The sequence below is a fragment of the Diabrotica undecimpunctata genome, chromosome 6, assembly GCF_040954645.1.
Source record: "Diabrotica undecimpunctata isolate CICGRU chromosome 6, icDiaUnde3, whole genome shotgun sequence".
Classification (NCBI taxonomy): Eukaryota; Metazoa; Arthropoda; class Insecta; order Coleoptera; family Chrysomelidae; genus Diabrotica; species Diabrotica undecimpunctata.
This window is the reverse complement of record NC_092808.1, coordinates 15,247,170-15,264,490: the sequence shown is the minus strand read 5'-3', so window position 1 is coordinate 15,264,490 and position 17,321 is coordinate 15,247,170. Positions and strand designations below refer to the sequence as shown.

The window sequence follows — 17,321 nt, the reverse complement described above, 5'->3', positions numbered from 1 at the left end:
AAATATATACGCAGGATCATTCAAAAACTTAAACTAAAAATGTCCCTAGCAAACCTAGAAATGAGCTTACCGATGCCACGGCAGGCACGTCATGGATTTATTGCCCGTCAAAAGATGAATTACGTCAGTCCCAGTATAGGCGTGCCCCATTTTTTTATAAGATCCCGGAAAATCAAAAAGGGACCAAATCCGAATAGAAACAGAATAGGAACCTAACCAGAATAGAAACTGAATAATAGACCATTGGATTTAAATACAAAGTTCATCCACGATTTTAATCCTTATGCCTTTTTGTGCACTGAAAGTGTCATACGAGATAAGCAACCAAAAATAGAAAATTTAGTGTTGAACTAGGGTGCGTTTTTCTAAAAATCTAATTTTCCTTATAACAGCAAATTTGTTTGGTTCCAAGATTTTATCCCTTATGCCATTTTATAAATCGATAGAGGAATATTGATTCTATTTTAAAAAAAATTTGGCATATTTAATAATATTAATGCTTTGTTTTATCGGCATAACCATTCTACAAGTCTATACCGGAGGAATAAATCGTACATTTGTAAAAAAAATTGAGTGAATTAAGCTCTTAAAACTATTTAAGTAATTTTTTTAAGTAAAATTGTCTATTTTAATTTATATCTTATAAAAAATACTAATAGTATTAACGTCATCATCAAACTTTCATCTCTTGTACCACTAAATTTTACAATTCTCTAGTTATTTGCAAAAATGTACACCTAACTTTCACTTTTTATCGATAATTCCTACAAAAAACACCATCGTCTTCTTTATAGAATATTTATCCAAAATTATTATATACACCTATTGGTCACAAATTTTACAAGAAACTGCTTACTCTTAGTGATACTCGTAACCTCGATGGTCGAATATTTGAGGCTATTCTGAGTAACTCGTTTTATCTGATCCAGTGTTGGAACCAGGGGAGGATGCTGCGGTGTTCTCGTTCTTGTAGAGGTCGTGGACCGGTCCAACAAGCGACAGGTAGTCTGGAGGTGGTCTGATAACTGTGGGTAGGTAACCAGTTCCGGCATACGGAGCGGACAAAAACCTCCTTGATGGACTGTACCTGTGGAAGTTTGTTGGTGGGCCGAGTGGGGAAAATGCAGACGGTGTGGATAGTTCTTCGTGACTGCCACTTACCATAAGTTCCATGGCTTGGAGAACATCTCCTTTACATCTGTAACAATATAGATTTTGCTGAAACATTTATAAACAATTAATAAAAAATATACGTATATAAAATGGACATAACGAAATAGAATCGGAAACAGGAAAGAGTCATAACACATAGGAAATACAATAAGAAAAAATAACCTGATAATATCAGGATAAAAATGGATACAAACGACAATAAAAACATAAGAGAAGGAATAGAAAATTTTATAGCCAGTGAACTACAAGTAAAAGTGAAATTAAGATTGTTCTGAAGCTATTTTTTTGTAACATTTTAAAGCAATTAATTCTTTAATGAGAATAAGCCACAACTTTAACAAAAACATTAATAAAAATATGAAATTAAGAATTGTCACAAAGATTGAAGAGAATCTATGCATTATGGAGGCCTTTCAATGAACAAAAAAAAATTTATGATATCGCACACACTCTTTTATTTATTTAAATTATTATACCTAGGTGTTTAATACATGAAATCAATAACGAAAAAAATATGCCTTACCTTTGTAAAAGTGCCTCGACGTCCGATCTTCGCCTGCCCGGAAACACCCTCATCAATACATCAATAGGGCTTCTCTGCGGATAGGCAGGCTGATATTGAGGCGGAAACTGCCCAAACGGATGTTGGTACGGCATAAAATTTGACGCCTGTTGGTGAGGTGGGGTTTCGGGACTCGGTGGTTTTTCCCTTTTGACTGAAAGGTTTTCGGGAGCTTCTGATTGCGTATCTTCTTCGACGTCTAGATCTGGATCGGGACTTGTTACTGGGTCTGGAGATGGGGTAGGAGCTAAAGGAGTCGGTTGGGGATTTATTGGCGACGAGTGCTGACTTCTTTTTATTTCTTCTTGATCTGAGTCTGATTCCTCTAACTGGCATTCTTCGACGTTGATTCTGGGCCTTTTGGATGCTGAAACAAAAAAGATTATTAGTAAATTAAACATTAACCCTTTATCGGACACATTTAAAACTCATTTCAATAACATTTACTGGATGATGCAATCATACGGTAACGTTGAATTTAAATATATATTTTACTCAAAATATGCTTTACAAAGCTTGCTGTTCTCAGTATAGGCATATGGTATCGGTCATTTGCGGTAGAAGAACGTCAACCAATGGTTAATTTTGCCAGCTATTTTTCACATTTTTCTTCATTAAGAAGAAAAAAGTTTTCGACCAATGCGTGCTACCGGTGATGACCTATGGTGCAGAAACATTATCGCTCACAAAGAAAAACGCACAAAAATTAAGAGTAGCGCAGAGAAGAATGGAGCGATCAATGATAGGGGCCACTCTGCGAGATAGGATTAGAAACGAAGATTTACGAGCTAAGACCTAAGTCATAGACGTCATTGAAAGAAGCTGTAACTTAAAAATGGAAATAGGCTGGACACATTGCCAGAATAAAGGACGGAAGATGGACTCGCAAACTAGTTGAATGGAGACCAAGAGCCGATAAACGTAGCAGAGGAAGACCACCAACACGATGGACAGACGACTTACGAAAGACAACAAAAAACTGGATACAGCAAGCACAGGATAGAACACTTTGGAGATAAACAGGGGAGGCCTATGTCCATAAGTGGATTGAGAGAGGCTGATGATTATGATGATTTTTCACATGTTTGTAGATTTCGTGCGTTCTTCGGTCAGTTATTAGGTTAGCTGTGTACGGTACGTACCTACTAATAAGAATTTTTTTGGTAAGTAAAAAATATATTTCTATGCAAAACGAAATAAACGATGGTTTCTTGAACTTATATTTAATGATTTGTCTAACATAATATGTATTATATGTAACGTGATTATTGATAATATAACTTTATCCAAAAACATTGGCAACTCTATGGTAACAATTATCAATAAAATTTTGTCGTTTTCAGCGTTTTGCTATTATGGAGATTACTAACTTCATGTAGTTTCTACAGAAAATTAAAGGGTAACACACCACTTCCTCCTTAAGTTTCTGATAGCTTCGATACGGAAGATGAAGAAAATATAGTTGTCGAAAACCTTCGAAAAAAAAAAAAATTGTCGAGTTAGCGAATTTATTGGTAATAATTTATAAACTTTATAATATTTTTATTTGAAATAATACTACTTAAATACTTTTATATGATGATTCAGATATAATACCAAGTGATTCTGAGCACACTGATTCTTCTGAGAATTTATTGCCAGTGAAGCATGTTCATCAAATATCATCAACATCAATAAATCAAATTATGAAAAATACAATAAACGACACTGCAGCTGCTAATAAACCTCCTTCTTCTTATTATTACGATGCCTATCCGTTCCGGATGTTGGCGATCAACATGGCTATCCTAACTTTGCTTGCTGCTATTCTGAATAGTCCGGTTGTCGATGTATTAAACCACTTTCTCAGCCATGAAATCCACCCATGAAATTCTTAAAATACGTCTGTAACACCACATCTCGAATGCCTCGAGTTTTCTTAAAGAAGCTTCAGAAAGTGTCCAGGCCTCTACTCCGTATAATAACGTAGAAAATACATAGCATCTAATGAGAGAGATTTTGGTAGCAAGTGGTAAATCGTGACTTCTGAAAAGAGACGAGAAAGAGAAGAGAAAAAATCATTATGAACGCCGATCTCGCTTTTCCTATGCGTTGTTTTATTTCACTGGAGTGATCCCATTGGATGTTAATATTGGTACCAAGGTATGTGTAGCTGTCCACTCTGTCAATTGGATGTTGGTTAACCAAAAGCTGTGTATTTAATATTTCGCGCTTACTGACTACCATGTACTTTGTTTTCTTCGTATTAAGATCAAGTCCGTGTTCTCTACTTATATCTGATATACGCGACATTATTCTTTGCAAACCGTCCAGACTATCTGCAAAAACTACTGCGTCGTCGGCATATCTAATGTTGTTTAGACGTATTCCGTTGACTAATACGCCTTCTTGTAGTTCGCCTAGCGCTTGCTCGAAGATATATTCAGAGTATATATTAAATAACACCGGGGACAGAATGCATCCTTGCCTTACTCCTCTATCTATGGAGACTGCATCTGTCAATTGGTCATCCACTTTAATATTGGCTGTTTGGTTGTAATATAAATTATAGATGATTCTTAAGTCCCTATCATCTAACCCCACTTCTTTCAAGATGTTTATAAGTTTATCATGCTTTACTCTATCAAATGCTTTTTTGTAGTCGATAAAACAAGTATACACATCACAGTTAACATCCCTGAATTTTTGCATAAGCACTTGGACAGCGAATAGAGCCCCTCGGGTGCCTAAGGAATCGCGGAATCCAAACTGCGTCCATGATACTTGTTCTTCGCATTTTTTATATATTCTGCCGTGTATCACTTTCAAGAACGTTTTAAGTAAGTGGCTCATAAATAAACTAGATACTAGAACTAGATAAACCTCCTAGAAAAAGGAAAAAGTCAGGAATTACATTCAATTGGACAAAAAGCGATTTACCCCAAAATGAAAGAGATACTAAGTTTGCTTCTAAAATAAATGAGAAACTACTTCCTCCATTGGCGTATTTTACCAAATTGTTCTCACTAGATATTTCAGACAACATAATTGAGCATATAAATTTGTATAGTACTCAAATAAAAGGCACAAGTATTGGTACTAATCCTGGTGAGATAACAGATTTTTTGTCAATTTTGTTGATGACAGATAGTATAATAGATCTTCCTTCCTTCATGAAGATTATATACATTCATAAAAAATTGAAATTTTTAATGTACATGATGAAGATAATTATTCGTACATTGGTGAAAATCTCCACGCTGTTAAAAAATTAAGGCATCGGCATAGGTTTAGCATACACGTCTGGATAGGAGTAGTGGACAAATATCTACTTGGATCCGTGGAATTGCCTGCTCGTGTAAATGATGCTGATTATTTACATTTCCTGCAAAATGTTTTACCTAAATTGTTAAATGATGTACCTTTAAATATTTAAATATTTAGCAAAACTTATTTCTACATGACGGCTGTCCGGCCAACTTTAGCAGGAATGAACGAGACTTTCTTCGTAATAACTATGAAGACTACTGGATTGGAAGAGGCAGTCTAGTTGCCCCGCCAGCAGCGTCGCTGGATTTGAATCCTTGTGATCATTTTTTGCTTCTTTACCCAAATTTTTTTACGAATTGTGTACTGCATTTATTGAAATAAAAGGTAATTAATTAAGGTGCCCATTAATTTAACTTTTATGACAAAAAAACGAAAAATTTTCAAATCGATTTTTCTAGAAAACAGTGTATTGTACAGACTTGAAGTAACAGTCTCTTTTAGTACTAAGATACCTGAAAATTTAATAATCTAGTATCACAGATTCTTAAAAGTTAAAGACAAAAAAGTTATGCGTTGACCTACCCAAAACGGACGCCTATGAACGGTACTAGAAATTTGTAATTAATGGAAGCGATTTAACTCTGGAGGATAAATAATCGTATCAATTGTCGTTTTTCTAAATAGTAGCGTTCTGGAAGTATTAGAAAAAAAATCGTCTTAAAATTATCTGAGGAATCTCCTGTTTTCGATTAATAGGAGAGTTCTGGACGCTCTGTATATTACATATAAAGCCATCGAAGTATATAATACAAGCAGAGCTGACAATTACGTCGTGTTTTTACTGGATTTCAAAAATATTAGCTTACTTTATTTTTTCTTGGTCTTTAAAATTACCCCTAACAGTGGGTTGATATATACAACTCACGACCAACACGACGTATTTACTACCTATTTCTGACACGGCAAACTAGACTTGTCTGAAAGATCTCTATTTGCGTTACCTTTTCTAATATTTATCTAGATTCAGTACCTTTGTTTGTCTCTACCATGTAGTGATTAAATAGTACTGATTGTGTATTGAGAAATTTCAAGAAAAAATCATACTGTCTTTTAATATTTGGTAATAACGTTATTTGTCTTGTATTTCATGCGTGGGTTCTTAAATTCACAAGCAAATGGATAGTAAAATGCTTTACAGTTAACCATTTTGTGTTTATAGTTACTCCTAAAACATTTTCGTGTGGGTAGTTTAAACGAAAAAGAATTATTTCCAGCAATTCTAGTTAAACAAACGTTTAAAATTATATCGGAGACAGGTAAACTGTTATTAAACTATTGAGATGTGGGAATTGGAGAGATCTTTGAAATTATCTAACAATACTTCACCTGGCGAGGATAATATAACTTACTCTGCTGTTTCACCTCCCATATAAACATAAAAAGTCGCTGCTAGAAATCTATAATAGTATCTGGACTGGTGAAAGTCCCATTCCAGATAACTGGAAGAATTACATCTCCGCGGTGGATGTCGACAATCATCATAGCTATTCGGACTTTTGAGACGGCTGCTCTGAAAAGTTCATTTGATGTACATCCGTACCACTCTCTCAGGTTACGCAGCCATGACATTCTACGCATCCTTATGCTTCTCTTTCCTTAGATCTTCTTTCCCTGCATAATCAGTTGAAGAATTACATAATATTACCCATTTGAAAAAAGACAAACCGTTAGACTTCTTAAGTTGGTACAGACCTATATCCTTGGCATCTTTTGTTCTTAAAACTTTGGAGAGAATCACAAAAAAATCGATAAGAACAATGGCTAGAATTTGAACACATCCTGCCTAAATCACAATATGGTTTTCGAAAATGTAGGTCCACTCTTAATGTATTACTGTGTAACGAAATATTTTGCCTACCACATGGGGTATTATTGTAAGAGATAGAAAATTGGGGACGGAAATTATTGGGGCGGAGATGGGCAAGCAAAATAATCGATACTTGTGCGAACGGCCGTCAGGGTTTGTTAGGAGAGCTGGGGTCGTGGAGAAGTAAATGACAAGGGCTTTGGATTGGGGCAACTACAAAAAAATGGAACAAAGGGGTACTAACATGGATCTATTGGGACAAACAAAACAAAACACAGAAAGGAAACAGGAAACACCTCTAGTAATTTAAAAAGGACGCCACTTCGAGGTTCCCAATTATAACTATTACAATAGCTAGTTGTAACTATCGAAATAATTATTAAAAATAAAAAACATTTTTTTTCAAATGAAACTCAAAAAAGGGTTAGAGTTAGCCAAGATAAGCAAAACAAAATGGTTTACAAAAAATTATTTGTTATAAACATTATAAACATTTGTTGTGTCTCACCAAAACAGTTTCAAAAATACAGATAATACATAAAGACAGTCACAAAACTAAATATAACAATAACAAAGAAAAACTTACATGTGTTCTATTCATTTACAAACTCGGGAGATGCTACAAAAACTTACAAATGTTACTGGACTATAAACTGGGCAAATAAAAAATTATCTTTTTTAAATAATGAAAGCAATTATTATTTAAAAAAAATGTCTATCTTAACTTTTACGGTAAAATTTAACACAAAAAGTTACCTTAAATTTCACTAAATTTCACTTTGCACATCTGGGGTCGGGAACTGGAATTATACTGGGGGCAGATCCGTGATGACGACCAGGGATAAGAAGATGAGGGCGGAAATCAGCACCGGCTAAACACAAACCTTGAAAACTCGTCTCCTTCAAAGACTGGAACAGGCACAGCACAATGGCAACATGAGGCCATCTTCAAAAACTGTTGTGCAATTGCTCAATACCAAACACTTAACTGCTACTGCATACTACATTTCCATGACAAGGAACAAAACAGGAAACAATACAAATTCGCAGAATCATTTTTGACTAACACTATAAGCGACTATAGCCGACAGCTGCTTTAGAGAGAGTGATCTAATAATATTTTAAATTCATTGTCTTAACTTAGCAAAAACAAAACATATAAACTGGAATATTTATTTGAATCGCAGGATATTTAGCGGTTTCGATCAAAGAAAAAAATACCCAAGAATTTAAAAATGCTACAACTGCCCTGATCACAGATATACTGACAGGATATACATTAAAAAAGCATACTGCTGCAGTTTTTTTGACCTTTCCTCAGCTTTTGATAACGTAAAACTAAACATTTTGTATCATAAGCTGACATCAATAGGAATACCTCATCAAATGTGTTCATTTTTAATTTTACTATATTCCTACAGACGGCTTTCAATAAAAATAAACCAAAATCTTAAAGGATCCCAAACATCGAATTTAGGACTCCATCAAGGCAGCAAACTCATCCCGCTACTTTTTATACTATATACAATGGACTTAAAAGTAAATTTGAATAACGTGAATATGATACAGTTTGCTGATAATATAGTTATTTACAGTAATGGTACTACTATTTCAAACTGCCAGAACATTTTAAATACAAACCTATGGTTAATTAAGTATTGGTTAGATTCAAATAACTTAATTCTTTCCAAAAAAATTTTGAAGTGTGTATTTTTACAAAAAAAAGGAAATAACTCAAGGACAGTTACAACTTGGACCATATCTTCTTCCAACCAAAAATTGTGTCAAATACCTTGGACTCTATTTAGACAGAAAATTACTGTGGGAAGATACCATCCACCATGCAATAAAAAAAAACCGAGAACGCTATAAATATTTTGAGAGCGTTTTGCCATATCAAATGTGGAGCAGATCTAAATACCGCTTTACTGTTTTATAAAACAATTGTTAGAAGTAATTTAGACTACGGCAGTTACTTATATGGAACAGCAGCATATACTCATCGAAACAAAATAGAGGCCCAGAAAAACACATGTTTGAGAATATGTCTTGGTTATCTTAAATCTACCCCATTTCAAAAGACAGCTAATTAGCCATAAATTTATGGCTGAGGCCATATCTAAAGAGGCCAGCTATCTTCGTAACATTCATGACCTCACCATCCTAGTACTCACCCATCCATATTGGCACTCAAAAGCAACTTCATCATATAACGGGGGTCCTACGGCGATTGCCGCTTCCCGCATTTCAGCCTCCATCTTTTCCTATCTCTCCAATCTCCCTCTTCTAAGCCTCTAGATTGCATTGTTTTTGTAATTTCTCTTCTCCAGGAATTTGGTGGTCTTCCCCTTTTCCTTCTTTCTGGCGGAACATACATTAAGGCTTTCTTTGGCCACCGCTCCTCCGACATTCTCATCGCGTGACCATACCATTGTAATTGTCTTCCTTGTATTCTATCTGAAAGAGTATCTCTAATTCCTGTACGGTTTCGTATTTCCTCATTCCTGATTCTTTCCATTCTCGATACTCGACATGACCTTTTAAGATAATCCATTTCCACAACGTCTACTTTATCTCGTTCATTCTTTGTCATCGTTCAACATTCGGCACCATATGAGGTAATTGGTTCTACAATTGATCTGTATACGCGAAGTTTGGTATGCATCTTTATTTTATTAGACCACAGTAATTAATTCAGTATTCGGATGCATTTTTTCCCTTGGTTATTCGGTTTTGTACATCTATCTTAACTCTGCCATCTGCTGATATGACGCTTCCTAGATATTTATACTGGTTGCAGCCTTTTATGACTGCGTTTTCAAGCCTCAGATCTGTGGTATTTCCTCCAATTTTTAAATATTCTGTTTTGCTTATATTAACAGTAAGCCCCCATTTGACATATTCCTCAAATAATTTTCGATTCATATAATTTATATCTTCCTCATCGGTTGCAACCACCACCTGATCATCTGCAAACAACAATGTATACAGAGTTTCTTGTCCCACTTCGATGCCCATAAATCTACATTTATTTCTCCAATTCCTCAGTGCTTCTTGGACGTATATTTTAAAGAGTGTCGGTGACAAACAGCATCCTTGCTTTAGGCCTTTAGTGACTTTAAATTCATTTGAGGTTCTGGTTCCAATTTTTACACAAACTAACTGCATTTTCGTACAATTTATATATCGCTCGGATATACGTCGAATTCAATCCGGACCTTTCGATGACCTCAAACATTTTTTTTTAACGGGACACTATCATATGCTTTCTCAAGGTCTATAAATACCAAATGGGTCTCTCTACTTCTTTCGACACGCTTTTCAATTATTTGTCGTAGGATAAATATATTGTCAAGGCAGGATCTCCCGGTACGAAAGCCGCTTTGTTCTTCAATATCTTGTATCTGTCTTTCAACCCTCTTCTTTAATATTCTGCCGTACAACCGGCCCACAGAGCTCGTCACACTAATACCTCTATAATTGGAATTCCCTCTTTTATATATGGAGCTTATATAAGATTTATTCCAATCTTTAGGAATTTCCTGGTCTCCAAAAGAGTCTCCACTCAAAAGCAACTTCACTCCAGTGAACAGCTATACCACAATTGTACCACAATTATTTTTAATCACTAATGTTTTTATTTTGAGAACGATTTCCGAAGTGGAAATTAAAAACGTCAATAAATGTAATTTAACCTTTAATTGTGGCTTATTCCCATTTAAATAGTAATTGCTTTAAAATGCCACAAGCAAATAGCTTCAGAACAATATTAAAAAAGATAGAGAGGAGTGGAGCGTGGAGGAACTGAGTTGCCTAATGAGTAAGATACAAAAAACAAGTGCACAATACGGACTCAGACTAAATATCACAAAAACCAAATGGATGTTAGTAAGCAAAACCCAACAACCACCACAGCAACTGATATTATACAATGAAAAAATTGAACACGTGGATTCGTACATCTACTTGGGAACAACAGTTAACTCAAATTGGGATCAAGCGAAGGAAATACGTATAAGAGTAGAAAAGGCAAGAGCATCGTTCACTAACATGAAGCAAATTTTCACCTTTAAAAGCCTCACCCTACCTCTCAAAATTCGAGTTCTGAAATGTTATGTATTCCCGGTTTTGTTATATGGAATGGAGGCGTGGACAATGACCGCAACATTGATGAAAAAAGTAGAGGCCTTCGAAATGTGGGCTTACCGACGTATATTACGTATATCCTGGACTGAGCACGTGACCAAGAGGTACTACGCCGGATAGGTAAAGAGAGAGAGGTAGGAATAAGTATAAAGAAAAGAAAGTTGGAATACTTGGGTCACGTTATGAAACATAATAAATATAGAGTACTACAGCTGATCGTTCAAGGGAAAATAGACAGCAAAAGGGGTCCAGGGAGGAGAAGGCACTCGTGGCTGCAAAACTTGCGGCAATGGTTCGGATTGTCATCTGCTGAACTATTCAGATCTGCCGTAAACAAAGTCAGAATAGCCATGTTGATTGCCAACGTTCGGAACGGACAAGGCACATGAAGAAGAAGAAGAGAGGAGTGGCAAAAATTTAGGGAGGTCTACGTTCAGCAGTGTATAATTTAGGCTTTTTAGACAGATTTTAAGTAGATAGAATTTATTATCGATCTTCATCGTGGATCACTCAAAGAATTTACCATTATCCCTTTAAGCACAGAGTATAATTTTAGTCGATGTTGTCGTATTCAATCTAAAATATCGCAAATTGATTGAATGGATGGTACTCTCTTTAATATGTTTAATAAAAACTAAAAACCCTACTCCAATCCTGGCATTAAAAAGGTTTAGTCTGTCTCTCTGAAACAGAAAATAAAATGTCAAGTACCTACTATAAAGTGAAAAAAATTACTTCGTAGTTTTAGTCTTTTATATTCTGTTCATTTTTTGAATAGAGCCTTTTTCAAAAGGGCTGTTATGGAATTTTCCATGAAAACAAATCACTTGAAGTGCGGTCAGTCCGAGATTTAATTTTAAAAAACAGTTTACATTCCCGTTCGGCTTCATTAAAACTCTTTTCAAATGAGAACAATTTGTGTTTTAAGTTTGTGGTCGAGTGGCCGGCTCAGAAGGACCAAGCGCGTTGCCCTTTTACCGAATAAATGGAGAAAAACGTCAAAATAACTGCAAGTTTGTTTCGTCACAATTAGTCGAGCAAAAACTTTTTATGTTTAGGAGTTTTATTTACGGTAATATGAGCTTAAGACTTCGTTTTAAAAATAATTTAAGTATAATGAGACGTTAAAAACTTTGTTGTTATTATTGTTATCAAATACACTTACTGTTGTGCTCTTTAAATTTTAGCTTTAGCCCTTTCCTGTATGTCTAAGGCAAATAGAAAGCTTTTCGACTTTTTGTGACTTAACCAATATCATAGAAAAATATGGATTAGACGTGCTAGAGTTGTAAGAAACAAAACAACTAGAAAATGAAATAGTAGAAATAGACAAGAGCAGTGTTGGATTTATGGTAAAATGAGAGAAAAAGGGCATGGAAATAGAAGGGCATAAAACCAAAACTGTTGACGACTGATGATGGAGGAAAGCACAGACGCCCCATCACAAGAAGAAGATGCCAGTTTTGCGACGGAACCTGACGTACTCAAAAGTGAAGTTGAAGCAGCAATTATGAGGCAAAAAAGTCAGAAAGCTGCCGGTCCAGATAACATACCTATTAAAATGATTTGGGCCCTAGATGACGTTGGAGTGGATATAATACATCAAATTTGTCAAAGAGTGTGGGAGACAGGTAAATGGCTTGAGGACTGGACACAATCACTATATATTCCCATACATAAAAAGGGAGCGAAAGATTTATGTAGCAACTATCGCACAATTGCTCTAATTGCGCATTGCAGTAAGATACTCTTACACATAATTCTCGAGAGGATAAAGCCCTTTTTACTACCTAACATTGCAGAGAAACAAGTAGGTTTCGTCCCCGGACGTGGTACTAGAAAACAAATTTTAAACGTACGGCAGATTGTAGAAAAATCCAGAGAATTCAACATCACAACATATTTGTGCTGCATAGATTATAGTAAAGCTTTAAATTTGGTCAACTGGAGTAAAATGTGGCAGGTTTTGTCTGAAATGGGAGTCCCCAATCATCTGATACTGCTAATTAAAAGCCTGTACAATAACAATTATGCCAGAGTTAGAATAAATGGGGAACTAACCGATAGTTTCAGGGTCACAAAGGGCGTGAGACAAGGCTGCATACTAAGCCCAATTCTATTTAACATCTATGGTGAATGGATAATGCGGAAAGCTACTGAGGACTGGAACGGTGGCATCACCATTGGCGGGAAGAAGATTTTTAACTTGAGATATGCAGATGATACTACTATCCTCGCTAGTTCTGAAGCTGAATTGATTCACCTGTTATAACGGATAGAAGACGTAAGCTTAACGATGGGTCTTAAAATAAACAAAGATAAAACGAGAATCATGATAATTGACAGAGCTAACAACAATCAAAATCATCTGGTCATGATAAACAATATCACTGTTGTAGATAAATTTGTGTATCTGGGCCCATTAGTAACTAACAAAGGAGGCTGTACTGAAAAAATAAAGCGGCGGTCAGCAATCGCAAAAAGCGCTATGGCAAAATTAACAAAAATTTTGAAAAGCCATGAAATAACTACCGATACAAAAATGAGACTAGTAAGAAGTCTAGTTTTTCCAGTTTTTACTTATGCATCGGAATGCTGGACCCTTACTAAGAAAGACAAAAAGAACACAGATGTATTTAAGATGTACTGCTGGAGACGAATGCTGAGAATACCATGGGTGGCCCGAAGAACAAATGAATCCATAATGGACCAGCTAAACATAAAGAAAAGACTAAGAACACAAATATCAGAACAAATAATAAGCTATTTAGGACATGTGCTTCGACGAAATGGTCTTGAAAAACTTAGCATTAAGGGAAAAGTAGAAGGCAAAAGAAATAGAGGTAGATCTCCCACACGATACACGGACCATATTGTTGCTACCATTGGCGCTCCATTGTCAGAATGTGCTAGAATGGCAGAAGATAGAAAAACGTGGAGGAACATTGGGAAATTTAGCTAATAGCTTCATGATATCACGATACCTGCATGAGGTTAACGACTAAGAAGAAGAAGAGAGAAAAAGAATACAAAATTCAAAATGTCAGCCAGTTCGAGGATTTGGGTGTTACAATAACGAATAAGGGAGAAGAAGAAAAAGAAATAGAAAAGAGCCTTTTAAAAGGAATTAGAGCAATGGGCTTATTAAATAATATTCTAAAAGCAACAAATGTATGTAGTGCAGCAAAAATTCGAATATATAGTCACGTCGATATCTCTTTTGGTTAAACATTTCTCTATATCAACTAGGGATGCAGGATCGAGAATCTCGTCTCGAATTTGAGACGAGATAAAGACAAGACTTTTTTATTAAGTTTCAAGATGTTGGGCTCGAGATTCTCGAAAATCTCGAATCGTGAAAAATTATTTTATTCTTTGGTAAAATATTTCACTCCAGTCGTCTGAGATTTGACCTCCAAAAATTTTATAAACAAGCTGAATTTTTCTGAGAATGTCAATTTTGAGATCCCAAAAAGATGCAAAAAAGTTTACCACTTTTTATCGTCACCGCTATCGTATCGTTGCCAAACCAAATTAAACAACTACTTTATCTAAATTTAGTTTTGCATTATCTATGTACCTGTACAGATAAAAACCATACTTATATCAATACTTGTCTTACAACAAGAAATTTGGATTCGGAGATACCGGAATAATAGAACAACTCTGCATTTATCGTCAAATATGATACAGAATCCCTAGTAACGCCCTCGCCGTCAAGTGTAGACGTTATAAATCTAGTTACCCTTGCCTTGTGTATTCTCCTTGCTATTGTTTGAATGGTTTTCGACGATCAGCACTGGCTGCTTTGTCCTACACAATATGTCAGAATATATAGACTGCTGTTGGAGACGTGTTATAACTGTTCCATGTGTAAACTGTGTATATAAAATAAAAACACGGATATTCCGGGCGTTATTTATATCTTGAAAAACTGCGATTCAGTTTCGGTTAGGTTTCTAAAATAAGATAGTTCCGAAAAGCTAATGTTTTATTCAAGGTCTAATATTAAAACTAGAATATTTAAAAGGTGTTTTTATCAAATTTTTGTAAAGATACATAATCTACCTTTTTGTAAAAAGGTACATAAATAATATAAACCTTTTTGTAACAAAGACCAAAACGTCCTGCCAAAGTTCCGGGGCACAATTTGCACAAACCCATTCTAACTGGAATGAGGAGCAATTGGGGAAATTTTTGTTAATGGATGAAACAAGAATACAGTTCTAGAAGCCAGACGAAAGTACTCGATTGCTCTGGAGAACGTTTCACTGAACGTATCTGACTCTAAGTAGAACGGAGAGGTGATCACATTGATAACCATGATAGTGTATAGTCTGGAAAATTATGTGGAATAAGTCATCCTATATAACGCGCCCTAAGTGGTGAAGTGTAGCCGAAATCACGTGCCTATCATGAATTCTCGGAAATTTTGAATTAGAAATAAATTAGAAAATATGTAGCCTTGTTGGTCACTTTACATTGTAATAATGGAATATTATATTTCTGGTTAAAATAATAAAAATAATACATTAGATCTAGTAAATAATTTTATTCACATTTTTAATGTGTCGACTAAACGGATGAGAAGAAGTCGAATATATACCTAAAGATGTAAAATACTCAAGTTAGTATATTCATTTTATTTCAGAAGAATATTTAATTATTTAGTCTATCAATAGAAAGTGTACTACCAACCGCAGATGCATGTTTGGTCTGTTCGTACATAATATCTATACCAGAACGTATTTATTTGAAAGAAGTTATACATCTTGTCATGCAGTTCATAATTCATATTGTTACGAATACATTTTTCGAATGAAACGCAATTATCAAGATTCGAAGTTTATTTCTGAGAAAAATTTAATTCTCTTATGTGCCAAATAACCGAGTTAGTTTATTTAATAGCGGAATTAATCAATGTCCTAATATTATATCGAAACCTATTATCACAGCTAAATAAACACACAACAAATGCATCAACATGGAACTACTTTGATTTTACAAGCATCAATAAAAAACTAAAAATTTTGTCAAATAACGAATTAAAATACGAATAAACGAATTTTAAATATTTTTGATGCTTTAATTTTAAAAATGTCTTATTTTTTTATAGTTAATTGATTGTACAATTTTATGGGTAAGTTTTTACGGCTATGGAGTTTCTAAACCTGATTGGTGCAGCGATATAATCTATTTGATTTCTGATTCTTTTACCAGGTGAGTCTGCCGGTGATTTCCAGGTATAGAGTCTACGGTGCGGGAGCTTAAAGAGAGTGTTAGTAAGTACTAGGTTGTGTTCTTGGCAAAATTGAACTAGACGATCTCCTCTTTCGTTTCTTTCACCAAGTCCGAAATTTCCCACTACCTTTCCTGTTTTGCCTCGTCCTACTTTCGCGTTGAAATCTCCCATTATAAGTGTTATTTCATTCTTTTTGGTTGCATTAATTAAGATTTCTAGTTGTTTCAGTTGTCCAGCATATCATAACAAAATAACTACCACCTGAATGTTTCTACTGTGAATATCCAATAACTGTCTAGCATATATTGATTGAATGCCCTCTTCATTCCTACGAAAGAGCCATCAACCACATACCAGAAGAAGCAAATTTAGATATTTTAAACTGTAATATATCTAATACAATCAATCCGTTTACTACATAAAATTTAATAGTTATATATATTATTTTGTAATTTATAATTTATTGTTTGTAATTAAATTTGTAGTTAGTATATTTTGTTACTGCAAAATCTGTAAAAGCAGCTTTTTCTTCTTCGCGTTCCATATCAGAATTATCCGACATTGGCGATCACCATTGCGAAGGCTTCTCGATCTTCTACAATATGAAATAATTGTCCCGCATTTGATTTCAGAGTCCATTCTCGAATGTTCCTCGAAACCCGTTTCCTTCCTACACCTCTATGGCCCTCTATTTTGCCTTTAAGGATCAGTTGTAATATTTTATATTAACTCTCCCTTACTATGTGTCCCAGATAAGACATTTTTCGATGTTTAACAGTCTTAAGCAGTTCTCTATCTTTGTTGGCGTTCCTTAGTACTTCTTCATTAGTTTTCCCTGCTGTCCAAGGTATCTTTAGCATTCGTCTATGAACCCACATTTCCAATGCTTCAATTTTTTTCATGATCGATACTTTTAGCGTCCACGCTTCTGCACTATACAAAAGTATGGACCAAACATAACACTTAACCATTCTTTGTCTTAGTTCTAAACTGAGATAATTATTGCAAAGAAATGACTTCATTTTCATAAAAGTAGTTTTAGTCATTGCTATTCTACGTTTTATTTTAATGTCTGGATCTAG

At 34.9% G+C, this 17,321-nt stretch overlaps 1 protein-coding gene across 1 annotated transcript in view; it reads right to left on the bottom strand.

Moving 5' to 3' along the window:
• Positions 1 to 414: 414 nt before the first annotated feature.
• Positions 415 to 17,321, bottom strand: part of LOC140443171 (doublesex- and mab-3-related transcription factor A2-like) — a 67,038-nt gene continuing 50,131 nt past the window's right edge. Inside the window, exons 2-3 of the mRNA XM_072534268.1 lie at positions 1,697 to 2,102; positions 415 to 1,198 (exon numbers count right to left, since the gene is read on the bottom strand). Coding sequence (XP_072390369.1) covers positions 898 to 1,198; positions 1,697 to 2,102 — 707 coding nt within the window. The 3' untranslated portion in view covers positions 415 to 897. The remainder of the gene's footprint in view (positions 1,199 to 1,696; positions 2,103 to 17,321) is intronic.